This window comes from Neovison vison, chromosome 2 (assembly GCF_020171115.1).
Source record: "Neovison vison isolate M4711 chromosome 2, ASM_NN_V1, whole genome shotgun sequence".
Lineage (NCBI taxonomy): Eukaryota > Metazoa > Chordata > Mammalia > Carnivora > Mustelidae > Neogale > Neogale vison.
In genome coordinates, this window is record NC_058092.1 from 76,585,711 (window position 1) to 76,605,231 (window position 19,521).

General features: G+C 43.3%; 1 protein-coding gene and 1 non-coding gene across 2 annotated transcripts; both read right to left on the reverse strand.

Annotated features, from left to right (window-relative positions):
- Positions 1-12,949: 12,949 nt before the first annotated feature.
- LOC122898759 (protein mago nashi homolog) lies at positions 12,950-13,524 on the reverse strand. Its single transcript, XM_044236447.1, has one exon. It carries the CDS (start codon positions 13,497-13,499, stop codon positions 13,059-13,061), a length of 441 nt encoding a protein of 146 aa, XP_044092382.1. The 5' UTR covers positions 13,500-13,524; the 3' UTR covers positions 12,950-13,058.
- Positions 13,525-17,509: 3,985 nt separating this feature from the next.
- LOC122901399 lies at positions 17,510-17,731 on the reverse strand. The gene has a single exon (XR_006383475.1). It is a non-coding gene; the product is annotated as a small nucleolar RNA U3 (small nucleolar RNA).
- Positions 17,732-19,521: the final 1,790 nt, after the last annotated feature.

Below are 19,521 nucleotides of genomic sequence, written 5' to 3' on the forward strand. Positions count from 1 at the left end.
TTCTCAGAAATGCAGAATCTCAGATCCTTACCCAGACCAATTGAATCAAAGTCTCTATTTTAACAAAATGATACCCAGGTGATTTATAGGCATAGTAAAACCTGTCCTAAAGAGCACACCTGTCAAGAACAAGTCAGCTGGTCACTATCAGGAGCTGGGAAGAGGACGGTGCTGGTGACGGGTATTTGTACCACCATTGGGTTCTGCCTCTCCCACTAGGCTCTCCTTGGGGAAGAGTTGGGTTTTTGCTGGTGCTTGTGGCTTATACCAATTTCCATGCCTCCCTTCTGCTCCTGCCAGCAACCGTAGCATTCATATCACTATGGTAACCATAGGAAGGCAACATGGTAGTCACTCTGCTTTTGTTGACTGCTTGAAGAGGTGATGGGAATAGAGCTCATTCTCTCAGGAGTCTGAGGCTTTTGAAAGTTCTATAACTGTTCCAATGACATCCGTGCCTGTGCTCAGACCCTAGATATCCTTCCACAAGTCCAGGTAGCTAAACTACTCTATTGCATTGTTTCACCTTCAGACTGGGCGTCTGGGTTAGCTGCTTAAAGTTCACTCAACCATGGGATAACATGCTCATTTGAGCCTTTCCAGAATGTCCCTGGGAAACAGCCAAATCGCCTGGCACGGAAATTGGCTGGAGTCATTTCAGGGGAAGACCCGCCCAAAAGACTCACCCAGGTGTTAAGCCAAGCTGTGTATAAACTGTAAAGAAACCTATGTTTTCAATTTTTCCACCCGGAAACTCTAATTCAGTAGTAGCCCCATAATTCAGGACTTTGAACCAAAGTACTGCCTGGATGGAAATCTCGTCAAAATCTATCTCCAGGGGTTTAACCCAAATCTTCCCACGACTTAGGCCTGCCAGCTCTTTATCTGGCTTGAGTGGTGGTGGAAACCGCTGGTCACCAGCCAGACGACAATCCTGCATCCTTCATCATCTTGAAGATGGTGATTAAATCACTCATCATCTCCTCTTCACCAGGATGTTGTGAAAATTATTCCCAGAGACAGTGCCCAGAGCTCACTGGAGATAAATGGTGAGCAAACACAGTCTGCTATTAATTTATCATCATGCTAGGCAACAAATTCAGTCCAAGTCAGTATTTTCATTCTGGCCTGCTAAGTAGTCAATGCATATACAAGATTACACCTTCCACTTCGCAGTTCGAAGTAACCATTATCATTTAGGGGATTGTGTGTTTCAGGTCTCCATGTCCGAAGGTGGAAGAAGACCTCTGGACATGGAATGGACATTATAAGTATTGTCCAATATAAGTAGCAATAAGAGCTCAGACTTCATACTAGATGGGCCCTTGACTTTGACTTACTTGTCACAGCAAACCTGGGAGGTGTGAATCATCACCATTTGACAGAGGAGGAAACTGAGGTTTTAGGCAGCCTTCCCCTGGTCACCCAGCCAGCAGGAGACAGGGGCACTGTTAGATAATGTGCATAGTTGATCTCATTCGAGCCTCACCAGACCATCAAGAGAATCACATATCCCCATTAAAGAGGTGAACAAACGGAGTCAGACAGGCTCCACATTGTAAGCAGCAGACAGCCGCCTCAAACTCAAGTGTGAGCAGAGCCAGAGCTATGCTCTCCCACCAAACTATACGGCACATGTCTGGTGCTCTGTCAGCACTTCAGAAAGAGGTTGTGAAAGCTGTGTTGACATCTGGTTATGTAAATCTGCCCCAAGCTAAGGTTTTCCTTCATTCTTTAGTAATAGAGGTTTTTGATGTGTCTCAGCATCTGTCCTTAGCGTTCCGACTTGTTTCCTCCATTCGGCTGACAGTCATGAGAGGGCAATCCACCCAAGGTAATGTAATTATCTCCCCTCGCTAAATGTTCAAGGCATGACCGTCTTTACTCATAGTCGTTTACTCAGAAATGAGAAAGCTCTGTCTTAACCACTTGATGCAGAGTAAATGTGGTGAAGAGTGACATTCAACAGGTCCAGAAAGGTGGGTGCAGGAAAACACTGTAACATTTGCTGGGCCCTCGGGGCAGATGTGACTTTTCTTTCCAGCGTGGCATTTCAGATAGATTCTCAAGCTGTTACCAACCCAGGCGGCACCCGGCGCCTGCATCTCCTGACCTTTATTTTTACTGGAGCTCTTTCTTCTTCCGTCAGGTCACTGTACTCCACCATCTGGGCTAGGCCAAGAATCAGATATTTGTGGTCCCTGGGGAGAAAGAACCAGTTTTACTGGAAGAAATTGTTTAGAAGAAAGAAAGAATGTAAAAAGTTGAGGAAACTAACATTCCCACCCCTTCCGACGCCCCTCCTTTGGATTTACATTTCAAACCCCCAGACTGTTGTTGTTGTTGTTTTTCCCCTTGGCCTTTCTTATCCTTTGTAATTGTTCCTTATTTATTGTAATTTATTCTAATATCTTACCTAAAGTGAGCTTGGGGGTGCCTGGGTGTTCAGCGGGTTAAAGCCTCTGCCTTCTGCTCAGGTCATGATCCCAGGGTCCTGGGATGGAGCCCCGCATCTCATCGGCTCTCTAGGGAGCCTGACTCCCTCTCTCTCTCTGCCGGCCTCTCTGCCTACTTGTGATCTCTGTCTGTCAAATAGATAAATAAAATATTTTTTAAAAATAAAAATAATAGGGACGCCTGAGTGGCTCAGTTGGTTAAGCGGCTGCCTTTGCTCAGGTCATGATCACAGCGTCCTGGGATCAAGTCCCACATCGGGCTCCTTGCTCAGCGGGAAGCCTGCTTCTCCCTCTGCCTCTGCCTGCCACTGTGTCTGCCTATGCTCACTCTCTCTGACCCAAAAAAAAAAAAAAAAAAAGTAATAATAAAGTGAGCTCAATTTGCCAGAGAGTAAATTTTAACAAAAACATGAAATTTCATTTGGAAAACACACGTGTGTTCTGTATTGTCGACCCCTCGTAAAAGTGAGCAGAGCTCTTAACAAGATAAAACAGCTAATATGCAGACAATATAAGCAGAAGACTCTTCTCATTCACCAGGACTAAATTTAGAGTTAGTGGTGACCAAGAAAGTATGCAGATGGAGCAATCAGAAGGAGCTCAGAGGAGGCCTGGAAAAAGGTGGGGATGTTTTAAAATATTGTAAACAGTTATTCTATTATTTACAGAATAAAATTAGCCCAATGACACATTCTAGGTATGGCCTCAGTTCTTCCAGCAGCCAGAGCTAAAGACCTGGGAAATGACACCGATGCTCAGTGACAGTGAATCAGGACCCTGGTGCAGCTGCTTTTGGGAAGATTGCAAGAGGTAGCCCACTAACTACTCAAACTGAGTTATTCCTTGCTAGAACTTAGTTGCTTTCCTGATGGTATGAAATGAAATTAATCCTTGGCCTCAGGTTTGATTCCCCACTTATAAATAGAGCCTTCTGCCAGTAGTTGAACCACTTGCTCTTTGTCCCTAGGACTGAGAAACTGCGGAGTGTGGTGGTGAGACCTCCAGCTTCTGGAACTGCCCTGGAGGCAAGTTACTTCACATGGGTGTGCTTTTGCTTCCTCATCTGTGAAATGGGGTTAAAGACACTGTTCACCTCATGGCGTTGTGTGGATTTGGTGAGTTAACACACATGAAGCACTTAGGAAGGTGTCTAGCATGTTGGGTGCTTAATCCATTTTAATGGTTTTCATTAATGAAGGTTCTAAATATTTGGAGGATATGTCCATAGGCAAAGAAAAAAAAATCTGGAAAATAAAGCTATTCAAATGTAATATTATGCTAGAGCTAAGAAAATAGACACTGCCCAAGTAGGAACAGATTGTGCCTTTCTCTCCTTTCAAAAGTCAGCAATGGCAAGTCACTGGGGACTTGATGTCTCACAAGCAGCTTTTCATACATTCATTAACTTGTTTATTTTGCTCAGCAAATCAGAGTAGCCAGACTATGTATTATTAGGAACCCTCTTTGGTTGGTTATGAATGTTTCTAAGTAGTTCTCTAAGCTTGGGTCAGACTCGATGACCCATCTGGCCAAAGGCCTGAAGACAGATTTCTGAAGAATAACTAGCTGCAGGGGCGCCTGGGTGGCTCAGTGGGTTAAAGCCTCTGCCTTCGGCTCAGGTCATGATCCCAGGGTCCTGGGATTGAGCCCCCCATCAGGCTCTCTGCTCAGCAGGGAGCCTGCTTCCTCCTCTCTCTCTCTCTGCCTGCCTCTCTGCCTACTTGTGATCTCTGTCTGTCAAATAAATAAATAAAACCTTTAAAAAAAAAAAAAGAATAACTAGCTGCAAAGAACTGTGTCTTAGGCTCATTTATTGAGTCCTCGATAAGGAATGTTGACTCTTTTAATTGTGTAAAGGATAAGGAATTGGTTGCTGATATAGGGGAGGACAAAAAATTGTTTTCCCTCCACCCATCTTAGGTTCATTGAGCTGGCCCTGAAAGTTAGACGGACAAAAGACACTAACAAGAGGAAATCAACAGATGTTTATTAACAAGTGTATCGTACATATGGACAGGGGCATCCAGAGATGAGTAACTCAAAGAGATAGATGGAATTGGGTTGGTATTGCATTTTTAAAAAATTCTTGTGTAACTGAGATACGTCAGATTAGTTTCAGTTGTACAATAGTGATTCAACTGTTCCATACATTACTCAGCGCTCATCATGATATGCATAGTGTTAAGTCCCTTCATGTATTTCACCCATTCTCCCACCCACCTCCCATCTGGTAACCTCCAGTTTGTTCTCTGTATTTTAGTCTGGTTTTGTTGTTGCTGTTGTTGATTTGTCTCTCTCTTTTTTTTATTTTTATTTTTATTTTTTTCAAGATTTTATTTATTTATTTGACAGATAGAGATCACAAATAGGCAGAGCAGCAGACAGAGAGAGAAGAGGAAGCAGGTTCCCCGCTGAGCAGAGAGCCCAATGCGGGGCTCAATCCCAGAACTCTGGGATCATGACCCGAGCCGAAGGCATAGAGGCCTTAACCCACTGAGCCACCCAGGTGCCTCTCTCCTTTTTTTAAAGATGTATTTATTTATTTGAGAGAGAGCATGTGAGCAGGGTAGAGGGCAGAGAGAGAGGGGAGAGAATCTCAAGCACACTCCCTGCTCAGCAGGGAGCCCAACTTGGGACTTAATCTCACAGCCCCGAAATCATGACCTGAGCTGAAACCAAGAGTCAGATGCACAAAGGACTGAGCCGCGTAGGCTCCTCATCTCTCCTTTTTTTTTTTTTTTAAAGTAAGCTATATACCCAAGGTGGGGCTTGAGCTCATGATCCGGAGATCAAAAGTCACAGACTCTTTGTTTGTCTCTTTTGTTCATTTGTTTGGTGTCCTAAATTCCAAATATGGCCAAAATCCATGGTATTTCTTTTTCTCTAACTGACTTACTTCACTTATACCCTCTAAGTCCATCCATGCTGTTGCCCCAAGATTTCATCCTTTTTTTATGGCTGAGTAATATTTCATTGTATATGTATACCACATCTTCTTTATCCATTCATTTATTGATGGACACTTGAGTTGCTTCCATAATTTGGCTATTGTAAATAATGCTGCAATAAAAATTGTGGTGCATATATCTTTTCAAATTTGTGTTTTCATATTCTTTGGGTAAATACCCACCGGATCATACAATAACTCTATTTTTAATTTTTTGAGGAAATTCCACACTGTTTTTCATAGTGGCTGCACCAGTTTGCATTCCCACCAACAGTGCATGAGAGCTCCTTTTGCCCCCACGTCTTCTCCAATACTCATCATTTGTTGAGTTTTGATTTTAGCCATTCTGACAGGTGTGAAGTGTTGTTTCATTGTGGTTTTGATTTGCATTTCTTTGATGATAAGTAATATAGAACATCTTTTCATGTGTCTATTGGCCATCTGTGTGTCTTATTTGGAGAAATGTCTACTCATGTCTTCTGCTCATTTTTTTTTTAAAGATTTTATTTATTTATTTGACAGAGAGAGATCACAAGTAGGCAGAGAGAGAGAGAGGAGGAAGCAGGCTCCCTGCTGAGCAGAGAGCCTGATGCGGGACTCGATCCCAGGACCCTGAGATCATGACCTGAGCCAAAGGCAGCAGCTTAACCCACTGAGCCACCCAGGCGCCCTTCTGCTCATTTTTTAATTATATTATTCTTGTTTCTTTGGTGTGAGTTGTGTAAGTTCTTTACATATTTTAGATATTAACCCTTGTATTGGATATGTCATTTGCAAATGTCATCTCCCATACAGTATGTTGTCTTTTTGTTTTGTTGGTTGTATAGCATATTAACAAAAGAACAATATATGTTTAGTGAAGTGTCAAAGAAACAAAAGGACTTTGAGCTTCTGTGGGTGGCAAATTGTGAAAAGGCAAATATATGGGGAAATGAATGATAAATAAGGGGTAATTTTAGCAAAGATTGTTTTGTAGATTTCTCTGGTGCTATCTCCAGAGCTTATGATAAGGGTCTAGAGTTGTCTCCAGTGATTAACTTCTTCCTGGTAGAGAGAAGAGACAGGGGACCTTTGGAAATTTACATCCTACTTTTAGGGAAATAGGTGTGGGCAGAAAGCTTTTTTTTTAAAATCTGCTTCCCCTCAATTGCCTTCAGCTCAAAATAATCCTTATACCAAAGTGGCGTATTTTGGGATGGCATATTCTGGGCCCCATTCTCCTCTGGGCTGATCGGATTTTGCATTTCTTTTTCATTAACTTGAAACTTGCCCTAAGACAGGTCAGTGGGGCTGAACATAGTCAAATTTTTCTAATCTATTTTTTTTTAAGATTATTTATTTATTTATTTGACAGAGAGAGATCACAAGTAGATGGAGAGGCAGGCAGAGAGAGAGAGAGGGAAGCAGGCTCCCGGCTGAGCAGAGAGCCCGATGCGGGACTCGATCCCAGGACCCTGAGATCATGACCTGAGCTGAAGGCAGCGGCTTAACCCACTGAGCCACCCAGGCGCCCCCAATTTTTCTAATCTATTAAAGAAGAAAAAAATATATCACTATATCAGAAATAATTGGTCATTGTTTCCTTCAAAGAGTTTTTATAAAATACCTGATCCTTGAAATGCCAAATTTACAGAACAGATGACTAAGGGGGTGGTCATTCACAAAACACAAAGAATCTTTCCTTCTGTTCAGCAGAGTTAGCTCCTCTAGAACTCAGAAAAAGAAGTGGGTTATACGTAATATTTAGGAAATGCATCTGTTGCTTATAGCAAAGCACATTTGCACTTTAAACAGAATGCTCATTTAAAAAGTCCAGGCTTGCATTGAGCATCCTTGTCTATTCATCCATCCCTCTGCCAGCCAAAGAAGAAAAAAAAAAGTGAATGGGTGTTTGCAAGACAACACAACTCATCCAGTCTTTCCATCGCCCTTTGAACTCCACCAATCTCAGTCCACACTTAGATATAAACGATGGCGCAATGTAAAGTGTTATCTGAGAGCCTGTGGGCCACCAACGGTGTGTGCTTAATAATGATTTGTTAAGTCCCTGGAACCTTCCCTTGAAGGTTCAGCTCAATTTGTTACATTTTTTTGAACCAGACACAGATCGTGAGGTATACGCAAGGCTTAAGCCTTCATTTTATTATGTCAACGATCCACCTTCCACAACGTGGTCTCTGATTTAAAGACCCCCTTTAGAATTCAGCTGTACTAACAAAGAAGAGGGGTAAGGAGGGGAGAGTAGGGTGCAGCATAACAAGTCAGTTCATTCATTTCTTCAAGGAATCATCTGGCTCTTGGCCTATAGAAGCAGGGCAATGTGCTAAGTGCCGCGGTAAATCAGATGTACTTGATTCCTTTCAAGGAAGAATTCAGTCCATGGTTTAGTCTCTGTTCTTGCCCCATATTCGGCTCCCTACCCCCATCTTTTGCCCAGCTCCGTTCCAGAGAGCTGCAGTTCCCCAGTGGGAGAAGAGTCAGAGCACAGGACAAATCCTCAAAGAGTCCAAGGCCACTGGCCCGATGAGACTGGTACTTCTCATCAGCTGCAATCCACCACCCCCACCAACGGCCACCCTTTTACCCCTCTCTGCCTCTCCCTGCTTTTCTCTGTGCCCACATGTTGGCATTAAAGGACACAGCTTGTACTTGTTAGCTGGCTCTCATGGAGTCTTCTAAATGGCCTGTGTCTTTTTCTCTGATTACAAAAGTAACACATGTTCATTGTTACATAAAAGTCAAATATTACAGAAATGCATGGCTTTTGAAAGCATACCGCTCCATCCCTCCAAACTCTGCAGACTTTCCTTTTAACTTCAAGTAAAAGACAAAGCCTTTCAAGGGCCTACTGATCTGCATACCCTTTCCCTCTCTACCCCAACTCAGGGCCCTATTTCCTGTGCTCTGGCATTACAGCCTTCAGCTCGCCTGCATTTCAGCACCTTTATCCCAGCTGTTGCTTCTGCTGGAATGTTCTCCTGCAGATATCTGCGTGGCTTCTGTCTTAGTCAGCTTGGACTGCCATAACAAAATACCATAGCCTGGGTGACTTAAACAACAGAAATGTATTTTCTCACAGCTCTGGAGGATCTCAGTGCAAGATCAAAGTTCTAGCCAATTTGGTTTCTAGTGAGAACTCTCTTCCTGGCCTGCAGACAACCGCCTTCTTGCCATGTCCTCACATGGCCTCTCCTTGGTGAGTGCTCACAAGCTCAGTGAGCCTCCGGGACTTCCTTAGAGGCCCCATCTGCATACACAGCCCGAGTGGGGGATATGATTTCTCACAATTCTGTGGGTTTGCTCAGTTCCCTGGGGTCATTGAAAAGCTGCAGTCATTTGAACCCAGGGGTGTGCTAATGGCCTTCCCCCCATGCCTGGGCCTCAGTCTGCTTGTATGGGGCCTCTCTCTTCAGGAAAATCCCATTCGTTTATGGTCTAGTCCATCACAAATGTTGGACTAAGGTCAAGAATGGAAGCTTTGGGGCTCCTCCAGCCCTGGCTTCCTGATGAACAAGTCAGGGACAGCACACCCCATGGCAAGAAGATGGGGACACATTACAGTCTGACATTACAGGTCAGGTGTCATGACCATAACAATCTGCCACAGGCTCCGATGACAAATTGCCGCTCCACTGTTACTTTCTTTCACAGTTATTATCCCTGCTGAACAAATGACAAATATGACACCAAGAGAGCTTTTTGCATTTTTGTTCACCATCGTTTCTGTTGCCTAGAATCGAACCTGACCAACGGTGGGTGCTTAATAATGATTTGTTAAGTCCCTGGAAACATTCATTTGAAAATGTTTTCCAAGCCCTTCGTCTTTAACAGCTTTAGGACTGTGGACATGCTTCTACTGCTTTTTGTTGTTGTTGTTATTGTTTAAAAAGCACTTTCCCATAAAAATAACCCATTCTACTTTTCACAACAACCTCATGAAGCAGGTGGTGTAAAGTATCTTCACTCCCACTTCATAGATGAGGGGGAAGAGGCCTAGACATGGCGAGTGTCTTGGCCCAGGTCACATGCATGATAGGAAGAGAGCTTCTGACTTCTGGTGCCAGGGTTTCCACCAGCCAGCATACAGCCTTTCAGGTGCAATTGAGAAACTCACCCTCTGCCTCCCATAGTTCCCTCCCCCTGGGACTTTGTGGTTGAGGAGTTCTTTATTTTTATTTTTTTTTAATCTTTTTTTTTTTAAGATTTTATTTATTCATTTATTTGTCAGAGAGAGAGCGAGCGAGCGAGAGCGAGCACAGGCAGACAGAGTGGCAGGCAGTCAGAGGGAGAAGCAGGCTCCCTGCGGAGCAAGGAGCCTGATGCGGGACTCGATCCCAGGGCACTGGGATCATGACCTGAGCCGAAGGCAGCTGCTTAACCCACTGAGCCACCCAGGCGTCCCTGGTTGAGGAGTTCTGTAGGGTAAATAGTTGTGGTTACCCAACTGGCTGCAGACCATGAGGTCTACCAGTGAGAAGAAGTGTTATCTCTTTGAAATCTCCCTCTGGGGGTCAAGACCTAAAGTTCTCAATGGTCCAGAACCATCAAGACACTAAAAGGTAAGGGTGTTGGGACCTGTCTCTGTGGACCTTGCCCTGGACGGCACTGCACTGTTTGTGTAAAGTTAAACTTTAAATCTGCGTGTGTCACCGGTGGTTGCCAGGTGGTTCTGGTCTGAACAAGCCTTGGTGTAGCCTGTAGGGAACAGAAAACCGTTGCCTTCCAAGCTTTGAGCTGCTATTCCATTCAGAGAAGCTTTGGTTAATGAGGACACCTTCACCTCAAGGGGAAATCGCAGCAGATGGGAGAAAGTACTCAACTCTGTATATTCAAATAGTTCATGGTGGTTTAGAGGGCAGAGAGGAAGGTCATCATCTCCTTTAAGAAAAGCCCCTTGAGAGAAAGCTCGCAGACCATAGCCAGAAGCGAGTTAGAGGTTAGAGTAAAAGCAGTCATTTTTAAAGTAGGAAGTTTTCTCCTTTCTGCCTCCTTCTTCCTCTTAACCTGTGATGGTGTTTTTTCTTTTTTAAAGATTTATTTATTTATTTATTTATTTGACAGAGATCACAAGCAGGCAGAGGCAGGCAGAGAGAGAGGAGGAAGCAGGCTCCCTGCTGAGCAGAGAGCCCAATGCGGGCCTCGATCCCAGGACCCTGAGATCATGACCTGAGCCGAAGGCAGCGGCTTAACCCACTGAGCCACCCAGGCGCCCTGTGATGGTGTTTTTTATTTGCTACTTAATGTCATTCTAAATTACAATGTTAGATCATGATCATACAATGTACCCTTCATCTTTATATTATGCAATGACCTTTTCTCTTTCTTTTTTCAGTTGAGGTATAGTTGACACACCTGTTACGTTAGTTTCAGGCGTCCAACATGGTGACTTGACAAGTCTGTACGTTATATTGTGATCGTGACAAGGGTAGCTCCCATCTGACAGCAGACAGCACTATTCCAGTAACACAGGCTCTATTCCCTATGCTGTGCCTTTCATCCCCATGACTTCTTCATTCCATAACTGAAAGCCTGTGTCTCCTACTTCCCTTCACCCATTTTGCTCACCTCCTTCAAGGTACATTTTAAAGACCAATATAAGAGTATTATTAAACTTACATGCCAAATAGTTTCTATCTCGTGGCTCAGACAGACATGCAGGTTTGGTTCTCTACCAGGAGAGTGGAAGTGCCAGACAAAACTAACTCAATGTTTGGATTTCATCACACACACACACACACACACACACATTCCATCAATACTGCCTTTGGTTACTGATGAGGAAGAAAAGACTTGAAAATAGGAACAACTTTGGGTTTTCATCTTTCCCTTTCTTTCTATGTTATCATATTTTGCACAGGTGGTTGGCTAATTCAGGGAAGTAACATGAATAAGAAAGGATATGATAGGAGTCATTTGTTAAGTAACTAACATTCTTTACATTTAGAGCCCCATCACTTTCTTTCTGCATTCAAATCAAGTTCTGATTCAACTGGGGAGCCAGTGCTCTCAGGACTCTGGATGCCCACCCCCTCTTCACAGACAGAACTCACTTACCTTGTCCTTGCCTTGAGGAGTACTGAACTCCCGGCACTGTGGAGATCCCTGGTAACGCTGTGCTCATGGGACATCAAGAATGTGACATGCAAATGGATCAGCAAAGACAAGGAGACACTCATACCTATCTTCTCCACTCACACACATGCTCCTGGTCCCGTCAGTGTATAAAATTCAAGTTCAAAGATAAAATTATTAAAAACCTCAGAAGGCAATAGCAGAGCATTAAACTAGGCGGGTGTGGTGTGACTAAATAACTCTTGCATTCTTTTTTTTTTCTTTTTTTAAAGACTTTTTTTTTAGTTATTTTTATTAACATATAATGTATTATTTGCCCCAGGGATACAGGTCTGTGAATCATCAGGCTTACACATTTCACAGCACTCACCATAGCACATACCCTCCCCAATGTCCATAACCCAGCCACCCTCTCCCTACCCTCCACCCCCACACTCCTTTTTTGAAGGAGGTGGGCAAAATTGCTACCCCCTCAGTTTGTTTTGTGAGATTAAGAGTCTTTTATGGTTTGTCTCCCTCCTGATCCCATCTTGTTTCATTTTTGCCTTCCCTACCTCCCACAATTCCCCACCCTACCTCTCAAATTCCTCATATCAGAAGGAAGACTTTGTTTTTAAGTAACCTCTACACTCAATGGGGTGCACAAATGTAGAACCCCGAGATGAAGAGACTCATGCTCTAATGACTGAGCCACCGAGCCAGCCCCCAGCTCTTGCACTCTCCAAGCAGGCCTTCCTTGTTCCTTGCTCTGCACACCAAGGGGAGGGATGGTTTTCTCAAGGAGCTCTAACATACTCCCTTCCAACTGTGCTCCCCAATGTTCTCACCACACAGCCTCTATCTTTGGCCAGGAGAGTGTTAACATTTGTTTATAGAGTTACCCATCCTGCAAGAGATGAGGAAAAGGAACCATTTTTTTCTTAATTCATTCAGTAAGTATTGATTGCCTACTGTTTGCAAGGCACAAACTTCCGATGTTTAATTACCCAATTTGACTCTCAATAGAAATGCACTTAACATGAGGAAGTCTCCATAAAGTCTCAATAGTATAGGCTTTGGGAAGCTTCCACGCTGGTGAACACCTTCACCTATTTGGGAGGATGAAGCACTTGGAACCCTCCCTGACAGTATCCTATGTACATCTTCATCTGGCTGTTCATATGTATCCTTTATCACATCTTTTTTTTTTTTTTTAAGATTTTATTTATTTATTTGACAGACAGAGATCACAAGTAGGCAGAGAGGCAGGCAGAGAGAGGGGGGAAGCAGGCTTCCCGCTGAGCTTAGAGCCCAACGTGGGGCTTGATCCATGGACCTTGGGATCATGACCTGAGCCGAAGGCAGAGGCTTTAACCCACTGAGCCACCCAGACTCCCCCTTTATCACATCTTTTTTTTTTTTTTTTCCACATGTTTAGGTCTTTATAAAATAACAAAAAATGCATTTGGCTATATATTTATTAAAGACAGTCATTTATGGTTTATAAAAAAAAAATATTGCCCTGATATACACAAAGACTTCCTGATAATGGTAATTAAAAACAGGTACTCCCAACCCCCCTTGTGTCCACACCAGTTTTCAATCTAGATTGGCTTAATCTTGAAGTGTAATACAATAAGACTGAAGACCAAACACTTCAGGTCCTGGACAAGATAATAAAATACTCGTAAGCCTTCTGGATCCTTGGATTGATTGACATCAATAAGAGAACCAATTTTTGATGTTGTGAAAGATATGTGTTCATCTCCAATGACAATTTCAAGCTCCTGCCGGCCCACTCGGTCAGGGGGAGGCCACAAGGCATCATCCTCTTTGGTAATTTCACTATCATCAATTATTCTCTTCAGTTCCTCCATTACACTTTTATGTACATAAGCCTCTTTTCTGATCATGACATCATTTTTGTAATTGCTGTTGTTGGCATATCTCAATTTCCCGTCGGGTCGGAACTCAAACTCCAGGAACTCGTGGCCGAATTTGCCCTTGTGACCCACGTAGTAACGCAGATAAAAGTCACTCTCCATGGTTCATAAGGAGGGAACCGAGACGAAACTTCACCAGCAAGCCACACCTTATCACATCTTTTAATAAACTGGTAAATGTATGTAGTTCCTTGAGTTCTATAAGCTGTTCTGCTAATAATCAAATCCACGGGGTTGAGGTCATGGAGACCTCTAATTTTAGTTACATAAAACAGAAGTTGTGGGTATCCTGGTGACCCTACTATATAAAATTGGCATTTGAAATGGGGGGCAGTCCCATGGGACTGAGCCTTTTCCCTGATCTGATGCCATCTTCAGGTAGATGTCAGAATTGAGATAACTTGTAGGACACCCAGCTGGTGTTACAGAATTGCTTGATGTTGGGGGCGAGGGGACACACATCTGGTCTCAGAGGCATCATAAACATAATTGTCGTGTGAGAAAAAGTAGAAACATGGGACAGAGGTTTTTCACTATACACATGTTGTTAACATACTTTTTTCCTTCTTAATGACTCTTAATTGGTGATATATTCCTGACAGTACAATAGGGAATAAAAAGCGTCCATCTTCAGTGTTCTAGACGCTCTAGAATGTACACCACACTGGAAGCCCACTGAAATCTTGTCTTACCTCTGTGATCCTATTCTTGGCAGTCCTTTGCAATCCATTTCATTTATTATCCTGCCGTCTTCCAAGGCCAGCCATCTTTCTCTCCTTCCCTCCCTCCCTCCTTCTTTTCCTCCTTTCTGTCCTTCCCTCCTTCAGATTTAAGTTGTATTTGAATATTCATTTATCTATCAAATATGTATTGATGAGATAGGCTAGGTGGGAAAACAGTAGGGGACAACATAAACATGGCCCCTGCTTTTCAGAGAGCTTACACTCTGGTGGAGAAAAACCAATAAAGGTATTAGTTAACAAATATTTTCTTCTAAAGGTAACTGCCAGCGCATCTGGGTGGCTCAGTCAGCTAAGCATCTGACTCTTGGTTTCAGCTCAGGTCATGATCTCAGGGTCATGGGACCGAGCCCTACGTTGGGCGTGCTCAGTGGGAAGTCTGGTTGGGATTCTTTCTTTCTCTCCCTCGGGAGCAGTAGTCGGCTTGGATGGTGATATAGTGGCAGAGCCTATGTCTCTCCCTCTGTCCCTCCCCACCCTACTCTCTCTCTCTGAAATAAATCTTTAAAAAAATAAAGTTAACTGCCATCAGAAAAAAAAAAAAATACAGGGGTGCCTGGGTGGCTCAGTGGGTTAAAGCCTCTGCCTTCAGTTCAGGTCATGATCTCAGGGTCCTGGGATCAAGCCCCGTGGGGGCTCTCTGCTCAGCAGGGAGCCTGCTTCCCCCTACCCTCTCTCTCTGGCTGCCTCTCTGCCTACTTGTGATCTCTGTCTGTCAAATAAATACAATCTTAAAAAAAGAAAAACAAAAAACAAATACAAAGTGTAATAGCAAGTGATCTGGGAAGCTAATTTGGATCGAGGGTCAGCTAAGCCTTTCAGAGGAGGTAATAAACTAGACCTTCTCTAACTATAATTTGCATATGAATCAAGTGGTTTGAGTGCAGATTATAATTTAGTAGGTGGGGGTTGTGCCTGGGATTCTTTCTTTTCTTTTTTTTTTTTTTTTTAATTTTTTATTTTTTATAAACATATAATATATTTTTATCCCCCGGGGTACAGGTCTGTGAATCACCAGGTTTACACACTTCACAGTACTCACCATAGCACATACCCTCTCCAGTGTCCATAACCCAACCCCCTTTCCCCCAATCCCTTTTCCCCCAACCCCCCTCCCCCCAGCAACCCTCAGTTTGTTTTGTGAGATTAAGAGTGGGATTCTTTCTTATAAGGTCCCAAGTGATCCCTCTGGTGCTAGTCCTTGAAGCACTTGTGGGGTAGAAAGGACAATGAGAAGAATCTAAAGAGAGCTCCAGAAAGAATAAACAGCATTTGCATAGGTGCGGAGGTGAGAAAAAGTTTGACGTTTGGGTTAGAGAAATACTGTTTGATAGAGGCTAGGAGCAGTGAGTAAGGGAGAGGAATACACAAGAAGGTCAAAGAAGTAGGCCAAATCATGCAGGGCCTTCTGGCCAGAAAGTCTCATTTTATTTTAGTGTGATGGGAGACACAGAAGATGTCAAGGGGGTGAAGAGTAATGGTATAGGAAAGACGTTAGGGTTTGAGGCTGACGGCGAAGAAAGAACTCTTGAGATATCTTTGGTGCAAAAAGGTGGTTTTATTAAAGCACAGGCATAGGACCTGTGGGCAGAAAGAGTTGTACTGGGGTCCTGAGAAGTGGCCCATTACATACTTTCAAGTTGGGAGGAGGTTAGGGATAGTGTAAGTCTCTAAGGAATTTTGGAAACAAAGTTTCCGGGACCTTGAGGGGGCTAGCTAGTGATGGGAAAAGGTCATTTATTACTGCCTAATAAAAGCTGAGTCATGAGACCCTTCAGATGTTTTTATCAATGCATCGTATGCTTGGGGGATGATTGCCAACATGTATCTTGGTGTGGGTGTGGAGTGGGTGATAGAGATAAAGAAAGTTTTTGAAGCAGTTTTTGTATGTTAAAACAGGCTTACAGGATCCTGGGGTTTGGGCTAAGATTGTCTTTTGGCTTAGCAAAGTATCAATATTGAGGCAGTTGTGTCCCTGGAGGAAAGTCTCTCTGCCTGTTTCAAAGACTTGTCAATGGGCTGTAGGTAGTAAGGAAACATAATAATTTTTCTTATGCTTTTGTTTCCCACATCAAGTACCATGATCGGATTTAAGCTCTTGGAGATAAACCTGATAACTATGGCAATAATGCATTTTAGGGGAGCGGGTAGCAAGAGTAGAAGGAGAAGGGATTTTAGGAAACCAGAGTGGCAGTCCTCATGTGAGATGTTGCTGGCTGGGACCTGGACTACAGCAATGGACATTGGGAGCAGGAGTCGGCTTGGATGGTGATATAGTGGCAGAGCCTAAGGACAAGTGCCTGAATAAGATATAGGGGAAATGGAAAAGGGAATTAAGGAAGCCAACTGGATTTATGTTCTGATCAATAAATACCAGGTGACACCATGTCCTCAGATGTAAACCCAAAGCAAAAACAAGAAAATCAAAACTTGGGGCACCTGGGTGGCTCAGTGGGTTAAAGCCTCTGCCTTCGGCTCGGGTCATGGTCCCAGGGTTCTGGGATCGAGCCCCGCATCGGACTCTCTGCTCGGCGGGGAGCCTGCTTCCTCCTCTCTCTCTCTGCCTGCCTACTTGTGATTTCTGTCTGTCAAATAAATAAATAAAATCTTTAAAAAAAAAAAAAAGAAAATCAAAACTTGTATTTTTGGTAAATTGAAAAGGGAAAATCATCTAGAATGATTCTTACTTCTAAAGCCTCTGTTTGGGGGTGCGTGGGTGGCTCAGTGGGTTAAACTTCTGCCTTTGGCTTGGGTCATGATCTCAGGGTCCTGGGATTGAGCCCCGCATCTGGCTTCTCTGCTCGGCGGGGAGCCTGCTTCCCTTCATCTCTCTCTGCCTGCCTCTCTGCCTACCTGTGATCTCTGCCTGTCAAGTGAATAAATAAAATCTTTAAAAAAATAAAATACAGCCTCTGTTTGTGTGCGTACTGGTGTAAATTTCATTTAGAATCTGACATTAGAATCAAGGCAGAAGGGCCAATGCAACTGAGAATTCCTTCCCTCCCTCCCTCCTTTCTCTCTTTCTCTCTCTCTCCTTTCCTCTCTCCTTCCTTACTTCCTTCCTTTTCCTTCCTTTTTCTTTCTCCTTCCTTCCTTCCTTCCTTCTCTCTCTTTCTCTCTCTTTCCTTATTTCTACCTTCTTAGCCACTCAGGGTGCTCTCTCTCACAAAGCCACTCTCCTCCTCCCTCTCACAAAGGAAGAGAAGAAAGATCATCAGTGATGGATGTCAGTGGTAGGGGCTCCTGGGTGGCTCAGTTGTTAAGCGTCTGCCTTCAGCTCAGCTCATGATCCCAGGGTCCTGGGATTGAGCCCCACCTTGGGCTCCCTGCTCAGTGGGGAGACTGCTTCTCCCTCTCCCTCTGCTGCTCTTGCCTGCTTGTGCTCTCTTTCTTTCTCTGTCAAATAAATGAAAATAAAAATCTTAAAAAAAGAAGAAGAAGAAAAAAAAGAATGTTGGTGGCAGAAGCAACACTAAGAGACAGTTTAACCCTCAAGAGAGAACACTACCTCTTTTCCCCATGGTTTCCAGTGCTCTACATGATCAGGGAAACTTCTCTAGGAACTATAGAAATGATGCCTGAAAATATGATCTTGCATCTGAAAATTCAGAAACATTTGGTAATGTATCATTTTATTCTTATTTTTTAAAAACATTTTATTTATTTATTTGACAGACGGAAATCACAAGTAGGCAGAGAGGCAGGCAGAGAAAGAGGGGGAAGCAGGCTCCCCGCCGGAGCAGAGAGCCCAAAGCTGGGCTTGATCCCAGGACTCTGAGATCCTGACCTGAGCCAAAGGCAGAGGCCCAACCCACTGAGCCACCCAGGCACCCCAGTAATGTATCGTTTTAAAGAAAAAGAGAGAAGCAGCGGCTACCCTGATAGGTGATGGAAGTTCTCTGGCAGACAATATTTTGCATTATCATGTAAGTTAAATAGACTCTTTTGCCTAAGCCTGGAATTTTCCCATGGAAGTTGATTTCTTAGAACAGGGATGAATGGAAAGTTAGGGTATTTCTAAAGACCCACCAGTAAAATAGCAGTGTTTTACCCTCAGAGACTGCTCCTTTTTGGATTCCCATGAATAATTTCTGTCATTTGAAAGAGTTTAAGAAAAAGTTACGTTTTCTTTTTCCAGTTGAGCCTCTTTTAATACATTTTCTGGTACCATTAAAATACTCATATATTTCCTGCTGGAAGAATGTTAAGATTGAATTATTGTTCAAATCCTTTTTTTTTTTTTTTTTCTTTTAAAGTTATTTTTCCTTCAAGAAGTTTCTTTGTCACTGTCAAGGTTAAGTGAAGTCACTAGTGAAGGAAAGCATAGAAGGAATTTGGAATGCTTTTCTGTAAACCCCAGTGACCTATCCCATGAGAATCCCCTGTAGGGCTCAGGGTTTTTAGGATAAATCATTTTGGGAAAATGTTTTCTTCCTTTGCTGTTAGGTTGACAAGGCAAAAGAAATAATACTGTTTGTGTCAACCTTTCTCAAAGCAGGTTATAGAAACCATGGGAATTTCTACCTGAATGGTACAGAATTGCATTTTTATCACCCAATACTGCACATAGCAGATACTCAGTAGATGTTAATATTAATTGAATTACATTGAATTCCAAGAATCTTCTAGAAATCTTAGATTGGTTTCTTTCATCTTGCTGATAGTGAGCTGGAAATGGAGGGGGACAAGTCTAGCCCCTAGGCAAAGAGACACATGTTGGTTAGGAATCTCACAATTTCCTTTGAAATTGAAGATGTCAGTTTCTGAAGGACGCTTCATAGATCAAGGCCCTGAATCCATAAACATTCCCTTTGCAATTATCTTGCTACTTCTACAGGCGAACTTTTAAGTTTTTATTTACTGCTGTGGCAGGATAAAAAGTGATCCTCCCCGCCCCCGCTCCATCTGGGGAGAGATTTGGGGATCAACAAATTCTATCATAGGAAGTAAACAAATATCCTCAACTAACAAGGGACTTTTGTGATGAAATAAATCCAGGAAGGAAACAAAAACTACTTTACCACAATAATGCCAAAGTTTTCATCATAGGGCCAGGTGAAAAACATGTTAGTGCCTGAAAAATACTTTGCTCCTGTGTTACTGGCCTGCATTATCTTTGGAAGATGAGTAATACTGACCACGGAGAGACATCTGTCCTTAGGTAATTCAGGATGAAACTTGCCTCTGTCTGCAGACTTCACTGCCTAGGAGGGGAGAAGCATTGAGGGTCCCCATGTGTTCTACTACACGTCCGGCCCATGTTTGTTCTGTGTGAGAGCTAGCAGCAGGCTGGGCAGAGGAAGTCTTCCATTAAGCATACAGCTGAAGCCCAAGGCATTAATTTTGCACTTAAGAAGAGACAGCAGCAACTTAGGACTGCTTCC